Source organism: Trachypithecus francoisi, unplaced genomic scaffold, assembly GCF_009764315.1.
Source record: "Trachypithecus francoisi isolate TF-2019V2 unplaced genomic scaffold, Tfra_2.0 Lachesis_group14, whole genome shotgun sequence".
Lineage (NCBI taxonomy): Eukaryota > Metazoa > Chordata > Mammalia > Primates > Cercopithecidae > Trachypithecus > Trachypithecus francoisi.
Window position 1 is genome coordinate 16,630,620 of NW_022681459.1, and position 23,407 is coordinate 16,654,026.

Consider the following 23,407-nt stretch of genomic DNA (forward strand, 5'->3'; position numbering starts at 1 on the left):
TTCATGCGAGGTTTACAGCAGTTTTAATGGGATGAAGGCATCTCATGTGAAAGGTTACAAGGCAAGAATAAAATCAGAATTGGAAGCCAATCAAGCAATTTGTTGAAAGAAATGGCTTGTTTCCACCATGGCCTTTCTTTAAACTTCGTTGAAATAGAGGACATGCTCTACCCTTTGAGGGCAAAGCACTTCATTAGACTTGCTTCCAGAGAGATTGTCACCTATTTTCATTCTCTTTAGGATAAACTGGACTTTTCTGAAGTTAAATCTCACTTGCGTTTTTCTCTGAGGCTGAGATACCAGCAATTTGCCTTGGACCACACACACATACACAAAAAAGCTGTGAGGTGATGTTTTGGAGAAAGACGCTGAGGTTTAGTTAAAACCAAGACGTGTTTTGCCTTCTTCTCTAGTCTAAGTTACATAAATGGTATGAAAGTCATATATATATATATATATATATATATATAGTCATAATATATTATATATAGTAATAATGTATAATATATAGCCATAAAATATATTATATATAGTTATATATATTATTTCCTAGAGCAATGTATGATATATATAGATGTATGATATATATCATATATGTAATTAATTCTATATTCTATTTATGCTCTCTGTATGTATTATTTATATAATTCTATATATATAATTTTGAAAAAAATATATATCATATATTGCTCTAGGAAAATAATTAAAAATCTGGAGTATTCTTTCTTGGCACTACATGACCATAGGCTTTGGAGGACACTGACTAAACCCAATTGTGAATTAATTTAGCCAACAATGTACCTTCCTAAATTTTAAAAAGAGGAAAGCCAGCTTTCAAATTAAGAGAAGACAAAATTCTAGTTTCTCAATTGTCAGAAACAGAAAGTAATAGCAATACATTAAAAATCACTTCTGAATCAGAAATCTTTGCTCACATACCTGTTGAGAGAAACCAAGGATGACACATAGGAACTGGTAGGAATTTTCAGTTTCTTCCTAAGAACAATCAAATGCGGAACTTGACAGAAATCCTGCTATGTAATTAGAAAATTGATATAAACATTCACTGGGCCTGAGGGGTGTGCCTGTGTGTGGGGAGGACGATCTAAAACCTAAAACTCTTTGTTTCATTCTCAATTCAAAATGCAGATGGGCAAATTATGTATCTATATAGACCCAAGCTAAAGATCCAGATTTGCTAATTTCTTACTTTGTAGTAATAGCGAACCGTCTTGCTACAAATTCCTCATAGGGTGATCATCTAGTCCTGATTTGCCCAGTACTATCTAGATTTTAAAATGGAAAGTCCCATGTCCAGGGGAGAGACTCTCAGTCCCAGGTAAAAGCCAGGATCATTTATTACCCTACTTCTGGGACAAGTTTGGTATTGAATGGTCCTTTTCCCCAGTCAGTAGCCTCAAAGTATCAGTCAGGGTGTCCTAATTTCAGAATCAGTAAAATATAGTGCCCCACAGTACAGCTACAACATCCACTTTACACTTGGTATATTTCCAGGATCATAGCACTACTGGAGAAGATCACATGGATTATCTAATTCCTTAAATTTGTAGGCAAATCAATTATTTATAAATAAAATCCAACGTGAGGTGTTCTAAGAATATTTTCTTTCTTTCTTTCCTTCCTTCTTTCTTTCTTTCTTTTTCTCTTCCTTCTTTTTTTTCTTTTTCTTTTTTTTTTTTTTTTTAGATGGAGTTCTGCTCTTGTTGCCCAGGCTGAAGTGCAATGGCCTGATCTTGGCTCACTGCAACCTCTGCCTCCCAGGTTCAAGTGATTCTCCTGTCTCAGCCTCCCGAGTAGCTGGGATTACAGGTGCATGCTACCATACCCGGCTAATTTTTTTTATTTTTAGTAGAAAAGGGGTTTCATCATATTCGTCAGGCCGGTCTCAAACTTGTGACCTCAGGTGATCTACCTGCCTCAGCCTCCCAAAGTGCTGGGATTATAGGCATGAGCCACCATGCCTGGCCTCCAAGAATATTTTCTTGCTCAAAGAATCCTATAGTAAACCTTTTTAAAAAGTAGTTGTTCTTGTATTTTGTTTCAAAAAGTTGAATTGCTATTCTGGTCTTGTTTAAGTTGAGAGTACTCTACATTGGAGGACATGCTTTAGAATAAAATCTACGTGGTTGAAATCAGTGTTGCTTCTCCTACCTATAGTAGTCACTATTGGTGTCCTGCCCAATTCTCCTCCACCAGCCTGTTACACTCATTCCCTAGCTATGGGCAGTGTTGGTTATCCTTGGTCTACAAGAGCCTGCTGGTTCTGAGATGCCTGGGAGATTGTGTCCCCAATTCCCAGAAGGGTGATGACCAACAGCCAAAGAATGAGTGATACTAGGGAATGCTAGCCTCCTAGGATCATGCATATTTGGATGAAAATTTATGTTTTAAAGATCCCCTGTGGGATATGGCTAATATTTGATTTCTCCTAGTTTCTTCCTCTGTCATATCCAACTTTACTTACTCCATTACTGGTTTCTCCTGAGAGCACTTCCTCAATAGGTCACTTGCACAAGATTCCCCATCTTAGGCTGTCCTTCTAGGGAAACTGACCTCAACTATATCTTATGATATGTGAATCCATAGTTTACTACAATTTTATTTCCAACTGGCAAATTTGCTCTTCATTTGTCTATTCATGGTAATAATTATAATATCTTCAAGACAATGTGGAAACTTACTATAAGATCATAGAGAAGGAGGATGATGGAAGCTAACATATTGACTGCCTATCAGACTACATGTCATCTCAGTTAGTGTATCAATCTGTTCTCATGCTGCTAATAAAAACATACCTGAGACTGGGTAATTTATAAAGGGAAGAGGTTTAATGGGCTCACAGTTCCACATGGCCGGGGAAGCCTCACAATCGTGGCAGAAAACGAAGAAAGGACAAAGGGACATCTTATATGGCAGCAGGCAAGAGCGAGAGCATGTGCCGGGGAATCCCTCTAGAAAACCATCAGCTCTCGTGAGACTTATTCACTATCACAAGAACAGTATGGGAAAGACGCACCCTTATGATCCAATTACCTCTCACTGGGTCCTTCCTATGACACATGGGAATTATGGAAGCTATAATTCGAGATTTGGGTGGGGACACAGCCAAACCATATCAGTTAGTTATGACCCAAACCCTGCAAGGCAGGTTTTCGAAAAATCTCCTTAAAAAAAAAAAAATCAATAGGAAGCTGAATTTCAGGCCAAGATGACATGATAAGTTAATGAGAAACCCAAGCTTAACTTACTTAGGTTGTCTCATTCCAAAGACTTTGCTATTCGTATTTATTTTATCTTCCTTTACTTCTTCGTGTTCATCTTTAATTGCTCAATGTATAATGCCAGCTTAAAAATACCCTTATTTCACGAACGACCTCAATAACTCTCAAAATGAATATTGTTGAGCTTGAGTTTTTCATAAGCTGTCATTAATTTCAAAAGTTCATACCTGAAATAAATAAAATAGAATGAATAAAAAGCACTGGTATAAGGTAGTAGGTGTTTGACCCTACATACGAGTCAACATGTTATTCACTAAGTCTAAAGTGTGGATTCTCCAGCTAAACACATACAGAATAATTGTCTAATGCAGAAGTAATCTTTCATAGAGAGGATTGCATTTATTGTCTTTATTTTTGAAATGTTTTGTTGGCAAATCTTGTTAACAAAATGTGGATAATTGCCATCTTTGGCTGGATGTGTTTTTTGTGTATAATGATGCTATGATTTTATTTCTAAAAATAGTGTGATGAAAAGAAAATGTGTAACACATTGAACAGAACAAACTTAGTAGAGGTTCAAAATTAGGTGAACAGTTTGTCACACTTAAAATCTTCATTATTCCTTTAAAATTAAAGCCCTTGCAATTGTTGAAATTGTCCTCTAAAATATTTGGCAGTGACTACACTCATGACATGTATTGATTCAGAAAAATGTTTATTTTGCCCTGTCTTATTCAGAAGAATTTTAAACACAAATGCTGTCATTCCTTGATTAGAACTTTTATGGGGTTATAAATCAAAGCTAAACTACTTGAGTGAATCTAGATTTAGGTAATTGGATATTAGTACCAGCCTGTTTTCCATTGCAGAATATTTAAAAATGGTATAAGATATTTAGGAGGGAGGAAAAAGGCATTTTTTAAAAGTCATTTTTAAAGGCATTGCCTTTACTCCTATTAATTATGCCACTTAAACTTTAAAGCTGTATTTAATATCAAATCAATAAAGGAAAGAAATGAGTAGAAAATCTCTAACATTTATAACCAAAGGTCAGTTCAAGTTATAGTGTCAAAACCTGAATTTCCAAAGCCAACCTTAGAATCATCTATTTAAGTAAAAGCCAACAATGAATGTTTTCATCTGTTTCTCTGAGTGATTCTTCTTAAGCTGCACATAGAGGAAGTCAGTGTTCAAGTACTATTTTCAAGTTGTAATTAGCTTGAAGTTTAAATCATTAGGTTGTAATTTTAATAACGTAGATGACTAAAGCCCAGGCTGGGGGCTAAACTTGTGGTTTGGCGTATGGAGGACCAAGAAGGAACGGCGGGAGGTTAGTGGAGAGGGCTTGCCCTCCTTCTCTGCAAGACCCGTGCACTCTCCAGCTCACATCTCTGACTTTCCTGGTGTTCTGGAAATTAGGGAGAAAGAACAGTTTGATCCAGGCCTTTCTTATTCCCTTCTCACTACTTCCTGTTCCTCAGGGGGAGCTCATAGCAGGTCTGTGTTGCTCTGTTAGATCCTTACGTAGTCTAACATGTGGAGGGCATGAGGCCATGCTTATTTTGCCTTAAGTTTATTGACGTGTCTATTAATATCTTCCATATTGTGGATCATTATGAAGCTTTACTTGTGGATAATGCGATATAAAGCACATCATAATATACCTCACATCATTGGTTATATTGAATTATACAAGGGATAGAGGACGGGCAACATAATTTAGCTTTATCTTAATGCCAAAAATGCAATCTCTCTCAAACTTGCATAAGATTATCTAAGTTTCTGGGAAGTGAATGTGAGAGTAATTCGTTTTCAGAGGTTTTGTCAGGTGATTTGGTGCACACTTAATTGTGAGAATCTCTGGCCCACAGAATTGTTCTGGATCCTTAGTACAGCATAGAAGGCCCTTAATTATCTGGCCTCTGCTGATACCATTTAACCTCCTACCATACTTCCTTGAACCACCAACCAGTTCTCAAGAGTGGAGTGCTCTTCCCCACCATGCTGCCTGCCACCCTCCAATTCATCCTCCAAAGCTGAGGCCAACCCTCAGGTCCTCTGAGAAGGTTTTAAAGTAACTTAAGTACTGAAGTGAAAGAACTCTATTGCTCTGACAACCACTCCCCCATACCAGCTATAATGTGGCCAAGTGTATGCAAATATATAATGCACGTATTTGCTTTCATGTCTCTTTTCATGTTGAACTCTGCTTCCTTGAAGTTAGGGACCATGTCTCTCTTGTCTTATTAGTACAGTTCCTGCAGCACTTCCAGCACATAGTATATCTTGCTCAATATTGATTGCAAAGTGAATGTTTCCGAGTCATCCTAGTAAGTGGTATGCATGACTGTTTGTCCTTTAATTAAATGGTTCTACTCCTGAAGAGTGAATATGAGCAAAGTTTTGGACTAAGTTGTGTCCCCCCAAATTCGTATGTTGAAGCCCTAACCCCCAGCACCTTAGAATGTGACTATATTTAGAGCTAGGGCATTTATAGAGGTAATCAGGGTTAAATGAGGTGATAAAAGTAGGGCCTTAATCCAATATCTTAGTCCACTTGTATTGCTGTAACAGAATACCACAGACTAATTTATTTTAAAAAAGAAATTTGTTTATCACAGGTTTAGAGGCTGGGAAGTCTAACACTAAGGTGCCAGCATCTAGTTAGGGTCTTTTGGCTAAGTCATCTCATGGTGGAACCCGGAAGGGCAAGAGAGCATCAGAGAATGCATGCACATGAGAGACAGAGGACCAAACTCATTCTTTCATCAGGTATGGATAACAGCAGTAATCCATTCGTGAGGGCAGAGTCCCATGCTTTAATCACCTGCTGTAGGTCCCATCACTTAATGCTGTGGCATTGGGGACTAAGTTTCCAACACAGGAACTGTGGGGGACACATTGAAATCATAACATCCAGTGTGAATGGTGTCTTTATAAGAAGAAGCATTGCCAGAGATGAACACATGAAGAAAAGACCAGGGGAGGACACAGCAAGAAGGTGGCCATCTCAAGTCAGGGAGAGAGGTCTCAGAAAAGAACAAACTTGCTGACACCTTGATGCTGGGCCTCCAGGATCACTTCTCCTTTTCTTTGTGTTTCAAATAGAAGTTTTATTAATAGGGCACTGTTTGACAATTCTGTCTAGTTTTTGCTAATTGATTCATGTACTCCAGTCATAATTTTATTGGTGGATGTCAATGTTTAGCACCATCGGTTTTTGTATGTGTTGATGCCTGGGAATTATGAAGAACAATCAGTTATACTGAATGAATCACCCAGCACATTTTCAATATGAACCTTTGGCAAGGAGTCTTCCTTTTTGCCCTGGATGCCTGAAGAATGGGTTCCATGAGCAATGCAGTATTTGAAAACAAATATTGCATGTTGAAATGGTGATCAAATCACATTTCAGGAGTTTTGCAGTTATAAGAGGGGCTATTCCAACACTTACTACATAAATTCAAAGGGCAAAAAATTTTAGTTATGTGATGAAAATATTTTAAGACAGGAAAATATGGTTTAAATAAACCCTCTGGGTTCTTGTAGGGGACTACTTGTTACCTCTCTAGCATAATGTATCAGGTCTTGTATTACGGTAACTATGCTAGCTATTACCTTAACTATTTGTATTGCAGACATGTATTATGTAGTTATGCATGTTAGCACTCTCTTTCCCAATCGGTTAACTTTTTGATGGTGGAAAGTATTTTGCTTACATTTTTTTTTTTTTTCTTTTTTTTGAGATGGAGTCTAGCTCTGTCGCCCAGGCTGGAGTGCAGGGGCCGCATCTCAGCTCACTGCAAGCTCCGCCTCTCGGGTTCATGCCATTCTCCTGCCTCAGCCTCCCGAGTAGCTGGGACTACAGGCGCCCGCCACCTCGCCCGGCTCGTTTTTTGTATTTTTTAGTAGAGACGGGGTTTCACCGTGTTAGCCAGGATGGTCTCGATCTCCTGACCTCGTGATCTGCCCGTCTTGGCCTCCCAAAGTGCTGGGATTACAGGCTTGAGCCACCGCGCCCGGCCTGCTTACATTTCAATTCCATTACTATCATTTGGTAGATATCCAAAATATTTGTGGAAGGCATAATTGAATAAAGCAGCACTTCCAAAAGTTACACACGTTTAAGTCATGAGAGAAAAGTAGAGGGAAGGTACCAAGACCTAGGAAATCAGGATCTGCTTTCTGCTGGCCATGACACTGAGGAAAGGTGACAGGATTACAATGCAGAAGAAACAGATCCCTGTCCCCACACCATCACCCCATTGTTCCTTTTTCTCTCCATAATAGAGTTTGGTTGGTACACATGGCCTTGAGCAGGTCACATGATTTCAGCTCTTTGGTGGTGGAATTGAAAGAGCAGTCCGACTCAATTCCTGTGCATTCCAAAATCAGTTCTTACACTTCAGTTCAACTCTTATGAGATTTTTTCTTGGAATTCTGAAGGCTTTCCAAGTTTAGGAATTCCCTATTGGCCTGTGAATGTGCAGGAGAGGAGTGACACCTTTAAACATGAATTAATAACTTATTAATTAAGGTAACCATTCATTTGGTTAACAAACTTTCCTTTTGTTAACACTTTAATATAGAATTTCTGAGAGTAAGATCAAGAGACCAAGGCACCCTTGGGGAATATAGTATAGGGAAAAGAGAACAAAGAAGGCATTTTATGGATTTCAAAAATTTGTTTATACTTAGTCCTGACTTTTGAATAGAAGACTTAGATGTAATTCATCATGGTGTTATTTCATTTGTTTTTAATTAAAGAAGGCTCACTCAGTATCTATTGTATAAACATAGCCATGATGGAATAACTGTACAATTACTGTTTTACTCAGGTCCCCAGAGTACTATACAATGACAAATATCTGAAATTCACCCTTCATCTAAGAAATGTAATCCCTGTCCAGTTATCCACAATTTTAAGTCAGTTCTCAGAAAAGCTATTTAAAAACAAATCTGAAATATACATAATAATGGTGATGAAAATAAACATTAAGCAAAGGAAGAAATGATAAACATAACCTTTAGACCACACAACTTCCTAGGATGTCAGCTATTTCAGGAACTGAAATGATGCATTTATCATATGTTCATCTGTTCAATATATAATTATTTTAACTATTATGTGTGCTGTTTATAACCCATTATCTTGCAATAACAGCTTGCATGGATCACTGCATAATTTAAAAATATAATAGCTTTTCTTGCCAATATTTGATTTCCAACTCTAAATCTGCTGACTTTAACTATGTCTATGCCATGTACTCTGGGTAAACTGGTTTTTATTTCCTAAGGATTTATCTTAGAATATGCACCTGGGTTTTCTTTTACAAAAAGCTAGTTTTGTTTGGCTCTGGCTCGTGTGGTGGCTTGTTTTCTGAAATGGAATAAATTGGCTTCTGTACATGCAAATCAACTAAACGGGCAGGATCACAAACCTGAGACATTCATGTAGGTGAAGTGGGTGGGAATGGGGCTCTTGTCTAATTAGCTGGATAATGGGGTCAATAAAACCCCAAAATCAGATTAGTCAGTCTCAAATTACTCAAATTACTTTGATCATATTAATCATGTAATTGTCTTTGTTGCCCAGATGCTTATCATTATAGGTAAACAATATGTTATTTATGGATGGTTCATCTATGAAGATAAATAATGGATTCCACGTGGGTTGAATTCATGTCTTGCTCTAGTTAATCTGGTTGAGTGAGATATTTATATTTAAAGAAATATTTATGTATTTAGTCACAAGATTTATTGAGCCCCTACTATACACAGGAAGAGAACCAGGTACTGGGTTAACAAAATGAATTTAACAGCTCTTGTTTCCAAGAAATGCAATGCATACTGAAGAGGTAGACACATAGAAATGTATTTATAGTACAATGATAAAAATGCAATGGTGAAGATATACACAGCATAGTTTTGGATAAACGAGGAAAGGAGAAATGTATGTGTGTGTGTTTGTGTGTGTGTGTGTGTTTGTGTGTGTGTGTGTGTGTGTGTGTGCGCGCGTTCTATTTGCAAAAGCTTTCTGGAAAATGTGATACCTGAGCTGAGCTGCTGGGTTTAGTCCAACATAGAAAAAGAGAGAATGGCAGAAAGGACATTCTTAGCAGAGGAAAAAGATGGACAGCAGTACAAGTAGACACTGAGGAAAAGGCAATATGTCTCATCCTGTGATTTTGGAGAAAGAGAATGGTCATGAAAAAAGTTTGCTAAATGGGTTGTTGGAAATTGAAGGTGTTCACACCTACTAAATTCAATTTTCTTCCTTTTTTTTTTTTTTTTTGAGATGGAGTCTTGCTCTGTCATCCAGGCTGGAGTGCAGTGGTGGATCTCAGCTCACTGCGAACTCTGCCTCCCAGGTTCAAGCGGTTCTTCTGCCTCAGCCTCCCAAGTAGCTGGGACTACAGGTGCCCACCACCACGCACAGCTAATTTTTTGTGTTTTTAGTAGAGATGGGGTTTCACCGTGTTAGCCAAGATGATCTCGATCTCCTGAACTCGTGATCTGCCCCGCCTCGGCCTCCCAAAGTGCTGGGATTACAGGCGTGATCCACCGCACCCGGCCAATTTTCTCACATAAGTCGGCAGTAAGTTGAGAATGAAGGTAGTAAAGGTTGAATTGTGGCCCAGTGAAATGATAAATTGCTGAGGGGAATGGAAGAGATGAGGAGACACAAGTGAAAGGATTGAGAGGTGGCCCTAGGAGCCTAGTTACTGTTGGACACCATGGATTTGCCATGAGGTGGAACTGCAAGGATGGGTGATTTTTTGAGATACATCCTTGTTGCCTGGGCATCGGGAAAGAGAAGACACACTATAGTATTGACACAACATTAGACTTTCTTATGTGGGTGTAGCAGAAAATGAGGTGAAAAGGAATTGAGGGTATTCCTGAAAGAGTAATAGTCTAGATGGTTTTGAAAAGAAAGAGAAGCCAATGGGAGGTAGATAGATAAAGAAAATGGAGGGAACGTAAAGCCAGGGATCTCCATGAAGCAACAGAAACATATAGTGTGGAGAAATTCGACACTGTATAGTTGTGATAGGCAGAATTCTGAGATGAACCTGTGTGACCTATGCCCTTTGTAATTCCCTCCCCTTGAGTGCGAGTGGGACCTTAGGATGTGGTGGGTGTCATTCTATTGATTATGGCAAAGGGAAAGGAATGTTTTGCAGATGCAATTAGGTATCTGTACTCAATTGACTTTGACTTAATAAAAAGTAAGATTATCCTGCGGGGGAGGGCTGACCTAATCAAATGAGTTCTTTAATAAAAAGGGATTTAGAAAACAGAGATTTGCTCTCTTCTGGTCTTAAGCAAACAAGCTGCCAATAATGTCTGCAAAAAGTGAATTCTTCCAACAACTACGTGAGCTTGGAAGAGGACCTTGAACCTAGAATAAGACTGCAGCAGCCACAGCCAACGGCCTTCTCAGCTTTGTGAGACCCTGAGCAGAGAACACAGCAAGAGCTTGTCTATACTTCTCATCTACAGAAACTGGAATAATAAATGGTGGTTGTTTTAACCTCCCTAGTTTGTGTGCACGTGCATGTGTGTGTGTGTGTGTGTGTTTTATTTTTTGAGACAGGCTGTCTCGTTCTCTCTCTGTCACCTAGGCTGGAGTGCAGTGGTGAGATCATGGCTCTTTGCAACCTCTGTCTCCCAGGTTCAAGTGATCCTCCCACCCTCTTGAGTAGCTAGGACCACAGGCATGCACTACTATGCCCGGCTAATTTTTTTTTTTTTTTGATTTTTTGTAGAAAGGGGGTTTCACCATGTTGCTCAGGCTGGTCTAGAACTCCTGAACTCAAGTGATCTGACCACCTCAGTCTCCCAAAGTGCTGGGATTACAGGGCTGAGCTACTGCACCTAGCGAGTTCGTGGTAAGTTTTTATGCAGCAATAGGAAACTTATGCTGGTAGAGCTGAAAATGTATATGAGCAGCAGTCCTGCTTCTAGATGTGTGTCTCAAGCTGATTTGTTGTTACAGATTGAATAACCGTGTACCCCCACATTAATATGTTGAAGTCATAACCCCCAATGTGATGGTACTAACAGGTGAGATCTTTAGATGAAAATTAGGTTTAGATGAGGTCATGAGGTAGAGTCCCCATCTTGGGATGAGTGTCCTTGTAAGAAGAGGAAGACAGCAGTGCTGCTTCTCTTTATCATGGGAGGATACAATGAGAAGATAACCATCTACAAGCCAAGAAGAGGGCCCTCACCGGAACTTGACCATGATGGCACTTTGATCATGGACTTTTTAGCCTCCAGAACTATAAGAAATAAAAGCCTGTTGTTTAAGCCACCCAGTCTATAGGATTTTGTTACAGCAGCCCAATCTAAGACAGCAGTTCATTATGGTAGCCACAGGAGGCTGTCGAACACTTGAAATGTGGCTAGTCAGAACTGAGATGTACTGGAAGTGTAAAAGACACACTGGATTAAAAAGACTCATGAAAAAATGTACAATTGCTCATTAATAATTCGTATATTGATGACATTATGAAATGCTAATATTTTAGATATACTGGGTTAAATAAAATATGTTATTAAAATTCATTCCACCTGTCTTTTACTTTTAATGTGGCTACTAAAAACTCTAATATATATGCGACTCACATTACATTTTTATTGGACAATGCAGCAGTGCTTCTCTAGAGCAAATCTTGGATTTGTGCGTGAGAGCCTGTTACTTAAATGTTCAACACAGCATTGTGTGAATGTGTGGATAAAAGAAAGAGGCAGCCAAAATATCCATGCAGAGGGGATTGGACAAGTACACTGATGTGTATTCAATGCACAAGTTATTCCCTCTACTTGGATCTTTCATCCTCTTAATATTTGCATGCTTTCTCCCTATTTTCTTTCAGGGATTTATTCAAGTCCCATGTTATCTGTGAGAAGTTTTATAATATAGCAATGCCCATTTCTCTCTTAAGGGCATTGTATGGTATGCCCTTCCCTCTTCTGAGCTTTTTATTTAAATGATCCTTGTCTGATTTCCCTGACTAGAGTATAAATTTCTTGAGAATGAGGACTTTTCTTTGCTCATGATTGCATTCTTGGTGTCTAAAAGAGTGTCTGCCACATACTAGGTATTCAGTAAATACTTTTGGAATGGATTAATTATAGAATACTAGATTTTGGTGAAAAATGAATGAACTGGATAAGTAATAAATATGTACCAACTTAGATATAATTCAAAACTTGAGATAATTGGAAAAGCAAATTGTCAAAGAAATAGATACAGACACAAATACACACACACACATAGTCTCACAAAACATATATATCTTCACCTCCTTCCATAAACATGTATATGTGTAAAATGATATTCATCTAAGTAAATTAAACATGTGTGCAACTGTGCACACATACATGCACACATATATCACAGACTGTTACAGAAAGCAAATTCTTTAATCAATGTGGGGTAGAACCAGGACATTAGTAGTTGAATGGGAAAACAAGGATAATTGACATGAGTCCCTGATGCTATCTCATAAATATCAATGTTATTTAGAATCATGTAAACTAAGAAGAGTTTGGCAGAATCCTTCATTCGAGGCCAACCCTCCCTTACAACATTTCTTGTTGGAGATTGTTCACCTAGCCACTGATTGAATATTTCAGGAATAGGTGTCTTAGTGCTTTAGTTATTGCTATGGTTCAAAGGCTTTTGTCTCCTTGAAAATTCATGTAGACACTTAATCTCCAATGCCACAGTATTAAGAGGTGGGACCTTTAGGAAAGGATTAAGTCATGAAGCTGGAGCCCTAATGAATGGGGGTTAGGAACCTTACAAAGGGCTGGAGGGAATTAGCTAGGCCCTTTTTGCCATTTTGCTTTTCCACCATGTGGAAACACAGCGAGAAAGCCCTCGCCAGAGACTGGATGCTGGTATCTTTATCTGGGACTTCTCAGTCTCCAGAACTGTAAGAAATAAATTTCTGGCTGGGCACAGTGGCTTGCACCTGTAATCCCAACACTTTGGGAGGTTGAGGCGGGCAGATCATGAAGTCAAGAGATCGAGATCATCCTGGCCAGCATGGTGAAACCCTGTCTCTACGAAAAATGCAAAAAGTAGCCAGGCATGGTGGCACACGACTGTAGTCCCAGCTACTCAGAGGCTGAGGCAGGAGAATTGCTTGAACCTGGGAGGCAGAGGTTGCAGTGAACCGAGATCGCACCACTGCACTCTCGGCTGGCAATAGAGCGAGACTCTGTCTAAAAATAAATAAATACAATTAATTAATTAATTGATTAATTTCTGTTCTTTATAAATTATCCAGTCTCAGGTGCTGTGCTATTATAATACAAACACAGATGTTTATACATAAGACAAATACATATGATTGGTAAAAAATGTAAAAATGTAAACTGTGAACCTTTAGAAACTAATCTATTTTATCCATCCAGAGTTGTACAGGGAATTGAGGGAAGGACCTGAAAACCCACTCTTCCTTAGGTCCAAATATCCTAAATGTGAGGGGCTACTGGGATAGATGGCTTTCTTTTACACAGTGAAGACTAGCTAGGGATGCTGAAGAATGAGGAGTCAGAATGCAGGTAACTTTCAAGAGGTGCAGAATGAGAATAGAAGTTTTTCTAAAGAGTAGAAATGTGACTGAGGTTGCTGCCAGATCCAAAGTCATCTAATTAAACTAAGAAACAGCTTGTCCTGGCAATGAAGATCAAATGGCATGCAATAATGGGAAGTGTTACTCAGCGAAGACACAGTAGGATAAAAATATGTCAGAGCTTACGTTTCTCCAGGGACTTTTTTTTATTTTCAATACTGTAAATTTTTACACAGATCCCATACAAAACCAGCCAACCAACCAACCAACCAAACAAACAAACAAAAACCCCACTCCATAGTGACCTACTAAGTAAAAATAAAAACAAACATTAAGCACATATAGGTGCCTAATGAATAATTTTATCTTTTACTCTTTGATTTTTAAAAGCTGAATTCAAATATTAGGTTTATATAGTCAAATGTATAATCTCCATTTCATCAAAATAGAACCAGTAAATTACATTTTTTGTAGCAAAGCAGTGGCAGAAAACTGCCCATATTTCATATATCTCTCAGTGACATCCCATAAGCGTTGACATTTAGAAATATTTTTCATTCTTATGGAGTGAATTTATTTTGGAGCAGATCAATTAGGAACTACTTATATAGTTTAAAATTGAGTATTAGTTTAGCAAAATTTATTAAGAATTTGCTAGAATTTAACTTTCTGGCTTCAGTTCAAAAAGCATCTTTTAAATGCCTGCCATGTACAGGCACAGTGCTCTGAGGACACAAAGATAAATTGACTTTCTGTCCCACGGAAAGATCTTACAGTGCCTGAGTGAAGCATGTTAAGTGCTAACATAAAGATATGCCAGAGCTACGGAGTTGAAAGGAGGACGCACCCTCCAGCAGAGGTTCAGGAAAGGCTTGCTAGAGACAAGAAATTCTGAATAAGAGTTGGTCTAAGTGAAAAATGGGAGGTAGGGCTTCGCAGGAAGGCTGAAAGTTATATGACAGAAAGGGTGTTATTAGGCAGGTTTAGTCAGGAAAACAAAAAGCCACTGTCTCCACTCTATATGGAACTGGATGTAGACATAGGAAGCTATGAGCAAGTTTGTGTTCGTAAAGGGTAGAATACCTGCTGTGCATTTATGTATATCGCTTGGTTTATATGTGGACAATAGTGGCAAAAGGGCTGAGATTAAAGATACAGAGCCTAGTTAGAGGCTATTTCAATAGTCCAGGTGAAAAATGATGAGGGCAGTGGGCAAAGAGGTTGAGAAAAAATATCTCAGTCAGTTGACAGGACTTAATCAGATGAGTGTACTGAGGGGATGAGGTCTTAGGTAACCTGTAGAGCTATGATTTGAGTGGCAGGCTCCATGTTACTGTAATGTTTCCACTCAGGTACTAGTAAAATGGATATCAGGATACCAGAGTGGGAGACAGGCACCCCTCAGTGTTCCCAATACATAAGTATAAAGGAAGTGTTCTCCAGAGATGGTTCTAGATCTTGTGGGTCCAACTACGAAATCAAGCATATATAAAAGAGGTCATGAGAGTGGTACAGGTGATTGCTGAAGAGATTTCTCTGGGGACAGCTATTGTCTCTCTGTGTGTCCACACTGCCCAGTCATGTCTTTGGGATGCCACTTTCTAACACCACTCCTGGTTAATAGAGCTTCCGGGGGTCACTCAAGAGAAGTCTGAAATAGGTTCACTGCAGCTGAAGACACAGAAGACCAATGGCTGATCTAAACGTGAGAAAGGCAAAGTGGACGACATACTGTGATGTGACTCCCAAGTGACAAAAGAGTGCTGACCAGAGTTGACCAATTGCTCTTCTGGCTGACAGGGAGAAGTTGCTTGCATTGGGATTAGAGACAACCCCAGAATTTCCAAGAAAGGAATAAACAAGTGTTTCCTGTGTGCCAGATTTAAATCCAGCAGACTTTGTGGGAATGTCCTGGGTTTAGATAGCCGGTGGGACTGTCTAAAGGGATCAGGAGGCTTCAGCAGAGAGAGCATGAGGTGTGCTGCTGGGTGTCAAGAAGCTGAGGAAACAGTGCAAGCTTCCACTGAAATAGGAATCCATCACCCAGTGAGTCAAAGAAACTTCAGAAGAGATGGTCAAATAGGAACTCATAGAGTCAAAAGGAAATGCTTCAAGAAAAAGAATTAGCTTCAGAAATCTCCCAGGCCTACCAGGGACACCATCTTATACTGTCTGCTAAGCCCAGAAAGCACAGAGCAGCCCAGCCCAGCAAGATCTGTCCTATTTATTTTTGAGCCTAGTAGAAGGCACAACAGCCAAGGAAGTTGGGAGGAAGTAAGCAGGGAAAGGAGAAAGAGGAGAAAGTATTCATCCCCCCTCCGTCATGCCACCAGTCTTCTAGAAGGATTAAGCTCAGAGAGGGGAGGTATTTGATGTTAAATCAACTTGGATTTTTGATTAATATCTTAGACTAGATATTCTAATCATGAAATTGAGGCTGTGCTTCACCATAAGGAAGCTCTAGGACTGTCATTACCTTAAGTCAACAAAAAAAAGTCATGAGATTTGCCCAGATTATTCTACTGAATAATTTTAAGTAGGAGAGAAGATTAAAAATAGAATTGACTTTGCTGTTTCACTAGTTGTGTTTGTTTGATATACCAGTTGCATTGTCATTAACTGACAGTGGAGCTGTTTTAACAATAATAGATTTAACAGTCAAAAAATAATATATCCTGATGGAGAATTTGTTGATATGGAGGTGGCAGCAGAACCACCAAGTGGAAATTTCCAGCAGGGAGGTGACTGGATGAATTTAAATTTAAGAGAAAAGTTAGGGTTGTACTCAAAAAAACACTTGCATGTTTCTCTTGAACAAATCCCTTTCCCTTTCAGCTCTTTATGAATGGTGATCACTTCTAAACCAAGATGTCTGCAATTCCTTCCTCATTAATCTTTTTTGGTTTACCTGTTTCAATCATACCTATACATAGCTACCAAGATAAACTATCTGAAACTTCATTTTGTCTCTACCTCAAAAACAGTGGCTTTCTATCAATTATCAATCAAATTTGAACTTTAGCAGACAACTTCTAATTGTCTTTCCACATTTACTTAAACATATTTTTCACTGCTTCCACATAGGATCACTCCATCTGGGCCCAACAGGATTCCTTATGCTTCATTTACACATTTGCCACTCACTATACTGCAATGCCTTTTCAACCAAATTCTACTCTAAAACTCAATTCAGGCAACTTGAATATGGGTTTTAGGGAAGCCAGGGTGTCTTTAAGGCCCCTGAGATTATAGGCAAATGTATTTGCATTTTGGGGGACAATGGATCTACGTTTAAGTCAGTTTTACTAGAAGCATGTGACCCAGAAAATAATTAAGAACAGCTGACGTAACCTAAGATCTCTGATTCCTGGTTCTGTACTCTGCTCTTCCCAGCACCCCTGATTAGAAACCTTCTTCTTTCCAGATGCTTCCGTGCTTGCTGCTACCACAGCTGCTCCACTGATTGCCCTATATCCAGCTGGAACCTAATCTGGACACAGCGTAATTCTTGGCTTCCTCAGCTCCTACATTCAGCTACCATTTCCCAGACTGACCTGAGAAGCAATTTGCTATGGTATCCTGGTAGGTCCTGTTGTAGTTCAAATGCTTGTTTACCCCCAAAATTCATGTGCTGAACTTCTAACCCTCAAGACAATGGTAATAGGAGGTGGGACCTTCGAGAGGTGAATGGATGGCATTAGTGCCCTTATAAAAGAGGCCCTTGAGAGATTCCTTGCCCCTTTCACCATGTGAGGACAAAGTGAAAGACAGCTGTCTATGAACTAGGAAGCCAGCCTTCACCAGACAACGGATTCTGCTAGCACCTTGATAGTGAACTTCCCAGTCTGCAGAACTATGACTAGTACGTTTCTGCCGTTATTTGATACCTGGTTTATGGTATTTTGTCACAGCAGCCCAAATGAACTAAGACACTCAGCCTGGTTAAATTTTGCCTGATGTCTTTTCACCTTTCTTGAACAATCATGTGTGTGGTCTATGATTGAAAGTCCTCGTTCCCTGGCTTTGTTGAAGTTGACCTACTGCATGCTGCATGCCTGTCTCCATGGAACTTCCGGTTTTCCACCACTAGATACTGTCTTCCATTTTGCAAACAACTGCTGCTTTATCCTAGATTCCAATAATAATAATGATGACACGAATAACAGTAATAGCAAACACGCAGTGCTTATATGTTTGGCAATATACTTAATGTTTCCTAGGTGTTGCCTCATTTCTCCTGACCACTACCTTACATGGTAGACACTTTTTTTTAATAGAGGAAAGAGGTTTAGTTGACTCACAGTTCTGCATGGCTGGGGAGGCCTCAGGAAACTTACAATCATGGCGGAAGGGGAAGTAGGTATGTCTTACAGGGCAGCAGGAGAGAGGGGAGAAAGCAAAAGGGGAAGAGCCCCTTATAAAACCATCAGATCTCTTGAGAACTCAGCCACTTTCACAAAAACAGCATAGGGGAAACCGCCCCCATGATCCAATCACTGCCCTCCTTCAACACTTGGGGATTTATGGGTCCACTACTCCACACGTGAGGATTACAATTCGAGATGAGATTTGAGTGGGGACACAAAGCCAAACCATATCAGTTGTACAAAGAGGTGGAAAAATAACAATTACCTCTAAAGTGCAGTGCAGAAACAAAAGGCTACTTTGTGATATTAGAATATTAAAAACACATAAATTTGTCAAAGGTTTATGTAACTCATTTATGAGAAAACAAGCAGGTAAAACTAGTTTAAAGGAAGATACGGTGAACCTAATTATACATGTACATTTTTTTCTGTAAATTCATTTCAAGAAAAGGTGTTAATCTAACTGCAATCTTATTCCAATATACTTCCTTTTCTTGAAAATGGAAAAATGTTTTTCATTTTTTAACAGAACCTTTCATTTGATGGTAGCTATCCTTCATTAAGCAACCACTATATGACAAATATTTTGCTAGGCTGTACGTGCAAAATATATAATCCTACAAACATATGATGTGGGCATTTTATTCCCCATGTTATAGGAGGAAGGAGTGAGAAACAAGCTAAATGACTTGACTAAGTTCACACTGATGGCAAAGTGTGATGAAATCTCAGAGTCTGTGCTCCCAGCGCCAGAGTTAAATAGGTTGGTCTTTCCTTAAAACCCTGCCTCACTCTCCTATCAAAACCTACGGCCCTGGCGGACAGATCTGGTCCAGCCCCTGACTCTGTCTTATTGAATTGTTTCTGGATATGATTTTTATGAACAGAGTGTATCCTAAAGCACTGCACATGCTTATAGATTGTAAGTGTGTGTTCTTCGGTTCCTTTGCTCATTCATTCATTCATTCATTCATCAATCATTCACTTGTTTGGCATGTATTTATTGGGTGCTCATTCTATGCCCAGCATTGTGCAAGAGCTAGGGAATGAATTGAGACTGAAAACACATAGCTTGGAGATAGACGTGGAAACAAACACAGTAGCATACCCACAGTTGTAATGAAGGTACAGAGCCTACCTCTGTGAGTCAGGGCCCTGCAGATATGAGCTAGTGCTTGAGTCGAGACATAAAGCATGACTTAGAAGAGCATGGCATTGCAATCAGAGGCAAAATAATTTGGTAGGAGCATATGGCATATTCAAGGGAGCCACCGTAGGTTCAGCAGATGCTGCAGATGGGGCAGGAGATGAGAGAGCTGGCAGAGGGATCAGGAACGAGATCATCAGACACCCTGTATATCCTGCTGAAGAGTGTGTGTTTTATCCTGAGGTATAAGAAAAAGCTTTAATGAAACATGTCAATCCTCTGCCATGTAGAATTTACATTACTAGGTGGCAGAAACCACCTCTTCTACTTTTAAGGATGTTATCCCTTAAGATATCAAGTAATATTACTTATGTAGTGGAGTTTCAGTAATGCTTGTTGAGTGGGAATGTATGATCTCCTAGTATGCATTTGTTTAGCAAATGCTCAGAGAGCTAACACAATAACATACTCTATCATGTTTCAAATGTTCTTTAACTCTTCCCCTTTATCTAGTCAGTCTCAAACACTGAAAGGTAGTGAGCTGGAAAGATGTGTCTGAAAAGCTCACTGATTCCCAACAGTGTGTGGAGTTATCAGAAATTACCGCACATGCAACAACCTCTGCTCAGGAAGTTTACCTCCTGTGATGAATTTGATCTTCACCCCATAAATTCAATCTGCTGGCTTGCTTCTTTTCATTTTTTTTTCTGGCTCTAGTTTTGGAACTTCTTTACAAAGTGAGAATTGCTTAAAAAAAAAAAAAAAGAAGCAGGGGAAATTTGGGAACCAAGTTCCTTATTTCATGTTTCCTAATGAAACCTGATACTTGCAAAATTTTGTTTAGTTATGCACTCATCTGAAGAAACACATGCATTTTCTTTTTTGCATGTTTTAGTTTAGGTTGTCTCAGAATTCCCTCAGTGCCAGTCCTCCAGCAGGTTGAGGCATTGCTTCTGGTTACTCCCATTCCATCTTCTCTGCAGGTACCTACACCCTGCCAAAGGTAGCGTATGACATCCTGACTCAGGAGACAAAAGAGGATGAGTACAATGTTGACAATGGTTTCTGATTCATTCCCCCCTCCCTTCCTGTTACCCCTAACTGTGGAGATTAAAAATGAGGGATTTGCTTCTTTGGAGTGAATGAATATAAAATACCTTCTTATTTTCAGTGTGGTCCCTCATCTTGGAGCTCATTATTTCTTTAAACATGCCTAAATGTGGCTTGGTAATTTCACCTTCTTATGCAACTTAAGTACAAGTGATAAGGTGCCTTGGGGGCTCTTGAGTGCTTGATCCCAAGCTTTCATGTCACTTCTGCCTCTCCTTGAACTTCTAGGAGATAAAAGAAACCAGCTGTTTTCTTGTTAAAGATCAAGGTAATCAGGATGGCGATTCAGGACACAACCATGATCGCTGCAGGGAAAAGGAGGTTGTGTGATGTTTTTCTATGAGGCATAGTGTGTCAGAGTTATGTAGCTATCAGAAAAGGTATTTTGTTTCATGCCTATTTGTGATTTCTTTCTTGTTGTTGCCAGTTTAAAATTCCTGGCATCATCGTCAGTAAACTGAATGAGGCTGTTCTTAGTGGTACCTTCCAATGGCAAGAGAATAGTTAGGATTTCAGATGCTTACTAGGTTTATGAACTATTCTTCACAAGCATTTGCCTTATTCTTTTTCCTTACAGTCATGCTGTGAGGTAGATGATACTGTTCCCATTTTACAGATAAGAAAACTGAGAGACAAGAAGTGTAAGTAACTTGCTGATATGGTTTGGCTGTGTCCCCACCCAAATCTCATCTCGAATTGTAGCTCCCACAGTTCCCTTGTGTTTTGGGAGGGACCCAGTGGGAGGTATTTGAATCATGGGGGCGAGTCTTCCCATGCTGTTCTCGTGACAGTTAATAAGTCTCATGAAATCTGATGGCTTTATAAATGGGATTTTCCCCACACAAGTTTTCTCTTGCCTGCCACCACACAGACATGCCTTTCACTTTCCACCATGATTGTGAGGCCTCCTCAGCTACGTGGAACTGTGAGTCCATTAAACCTCTATTTCTTTATAAATTACCCAGTCTCAGGTATGTCTTTATCAGCAGCATGAAAACGGACCAATAGACTTGCCCAGTTTATATTGCTCATCAGTGTTAGTGCAACTAAGATTTAAACCCAAGCAGTCACTGCCAGGACTAGGGTAAGGTAAGACAGGTGCTCAGGGTACAAAATTTAAGGGATAATTCCCTCTTAATCTTGTGCAAGTATAGAATTCTCACCCGAGAATGAATGTTTCCTTAAATTGCACCCTCATCCTGGGCTTGCAAACAACCTAGATTTGGAGCCTAGGTACTTAATCCTTATGCATCCCGCCTTCTTGGTCCTCACCCTCATGGATCAGTCAGCCTTTAGTTGTGTTGAACAGCCTGAGAGAGGGTGTGCAGGCATGGAAGAGACCAGCAGAGACAGGAGTCCAAAGCAGGTGTCTTTCCTTGCTTTTAGCTGGCCATTTTCACGTGCCCTCCCTCTTGCTTCCACTACGTTTTCATCCTTCTCCAGTACAGAAAGGAAAAAAAATACTCTTCACTTGAGATGTACATGTCTGTATCCCATAGAGAAATATTAGAATAGCATATTGGAGCATTGTGCATACTCAGGCCTAGGTACTCCGAAGAGCCTTATTTCTTTCTTCTTTTCTTTTCTTTTTTTTTGAGACAAGTCTTGCTCTGTCTCCCAGGCTGGAGTGTAGTGGCGAGATCTCAGCTCACTGCAACCTCCACCTCCCTGGTTCACGATATTCTTCTGCCTCAGCCTCCCGAGTAGCTGGGACCACAGGTGCCCGCCACCACACCTGGCTAATTTTGTGTGTGTGTGTGTGTGTGTGTTTAGTAGAGACGGGGCTTCACCGTGTCAGCCAGGATGGCCTCAATCTCCTGACCTCATGATCTGCCCACCTCAACCTCCCAAAGTGCTGGGATTACAGGCGTGAGCCACCGCGCCCAGTCAAAGAGCCTTATTTCTTATACTCAAGTCCAGACACACCCTGAGGTGTGTGGTGGAGTGGCCAGTCATGCAGGATACATATCAATAAGGAGTCCCAGGGCTTAGAAAAGGGCCTTGTGAAGAGGAGTCAAACTGCCTCAGTGAAAAGAAAAGGTGCAGGACAGTTCAGGATCCCAGGACATCAGTGAAGATATCTATCCCTGCAAATATCCTGTACTCTCGAAAATCTTTTAATGTGCTGGGTAGGTTTTGAACGGGAATAAACTTTTCCAGTTAGCTGACAAGTGACAAAACAGTCACTATATAATTAAGATAAAGAGGTCCTTCCACTCAGTCCTGTACAATCTGAGCTTTAGGAGGCCACTGGGATTGTGAACTGATAATACTGGAACTCTCTCTGGTACCCTTCAGTAGTGGATCAACCCTCCCCTTGACTCAGTGGACCATGGAAGAAACACCCATATGCTCTTATGGACATATGTGGAGAGCCAGCAGGAGCTACGGCCATGGCTGGCATGAAGGAGAGGAAGTGATGGGTGTCTTGCAGCATCACTGAACTTGGCAGCATCACAGTGGGAAATTCATGATAGTCCTTCTGGACAAACTTTTGACACTGAAATCTGGGCAGACTGGTTGATGATGGCTTCTTCTCTCTTACGGGCATCCTGCCAACAGAACCATGTGGGGAGGACCATACCAAATGGGCAAGCCCAACAGTGCTCAGCTGAAGGGCCCCTGGGCTGTGAGGGAGCATCACTTGCCTCTTTGATCAGGTTCATAAATCTGGGTCCAAGGCGCCATGGCTTATGTCGATGGCACTGTAGGGAGCTGACGGTCAGCTGGGATGCCCGGTGTGAGGCAATGGCCACCATGTACACAGCGTCGTACATCAGAGCCGCTTCAGTCTGTGGAGGAAAACACACACCACATCTTCAATTCCACCTTTGCTTACCTTCCTTTACCTGCATAATCACTCTCTCTGCTTCCACAGCTCTTATCTATCTGATCTCAAAGGCCATTTATTGTTCATCTAGGTAGTTTTCACTCTCCAACAGCTAT

The 23,407-nt window shown here is 40.0% G+C and overlaps 1 protein-coding gene and 1 long non-coding RNA gene across 2 annotated transcripts in view; one reads left to right on the forward strand and one right to left on the reverse strand.

Annotated features, from left to right (window-relative positions):
* LOC117095658 overlaps window positions 1-10,810 on the forward strand; it is a 67,043-nt gene extending 56,233 nt beyond the window's left edge. The window contains exon 5 of the long non-coding RNA XR_004442126.1: window positions 10,572-10,810. This is a non-coding gene — a long non-coding RNA (uncharacterized LOC117095658). The remainder of the gene's footprint in view (window positions 1-10,571) is intronic.
* The window catches only part of GRIK1 (glutamate ionotropic receptor kainate type subunit 1), a 391,857-nt gene that overhangs the window by 66,776 nt on the left and 301,674 nt on the right, over window positions 1-23,407 (reverse strand). Inside the window, exon 7 of the mRNA XM_033232264.1 lies at window positions 23,110-23,253. Coding sequence (XP_033088155.1) covers window positions 23,110-23,253 — 144 coding nt within the window. The remainder of the gene's footprint in view (window positions 1-23,109; window positions 23,254-23,407) is intronic.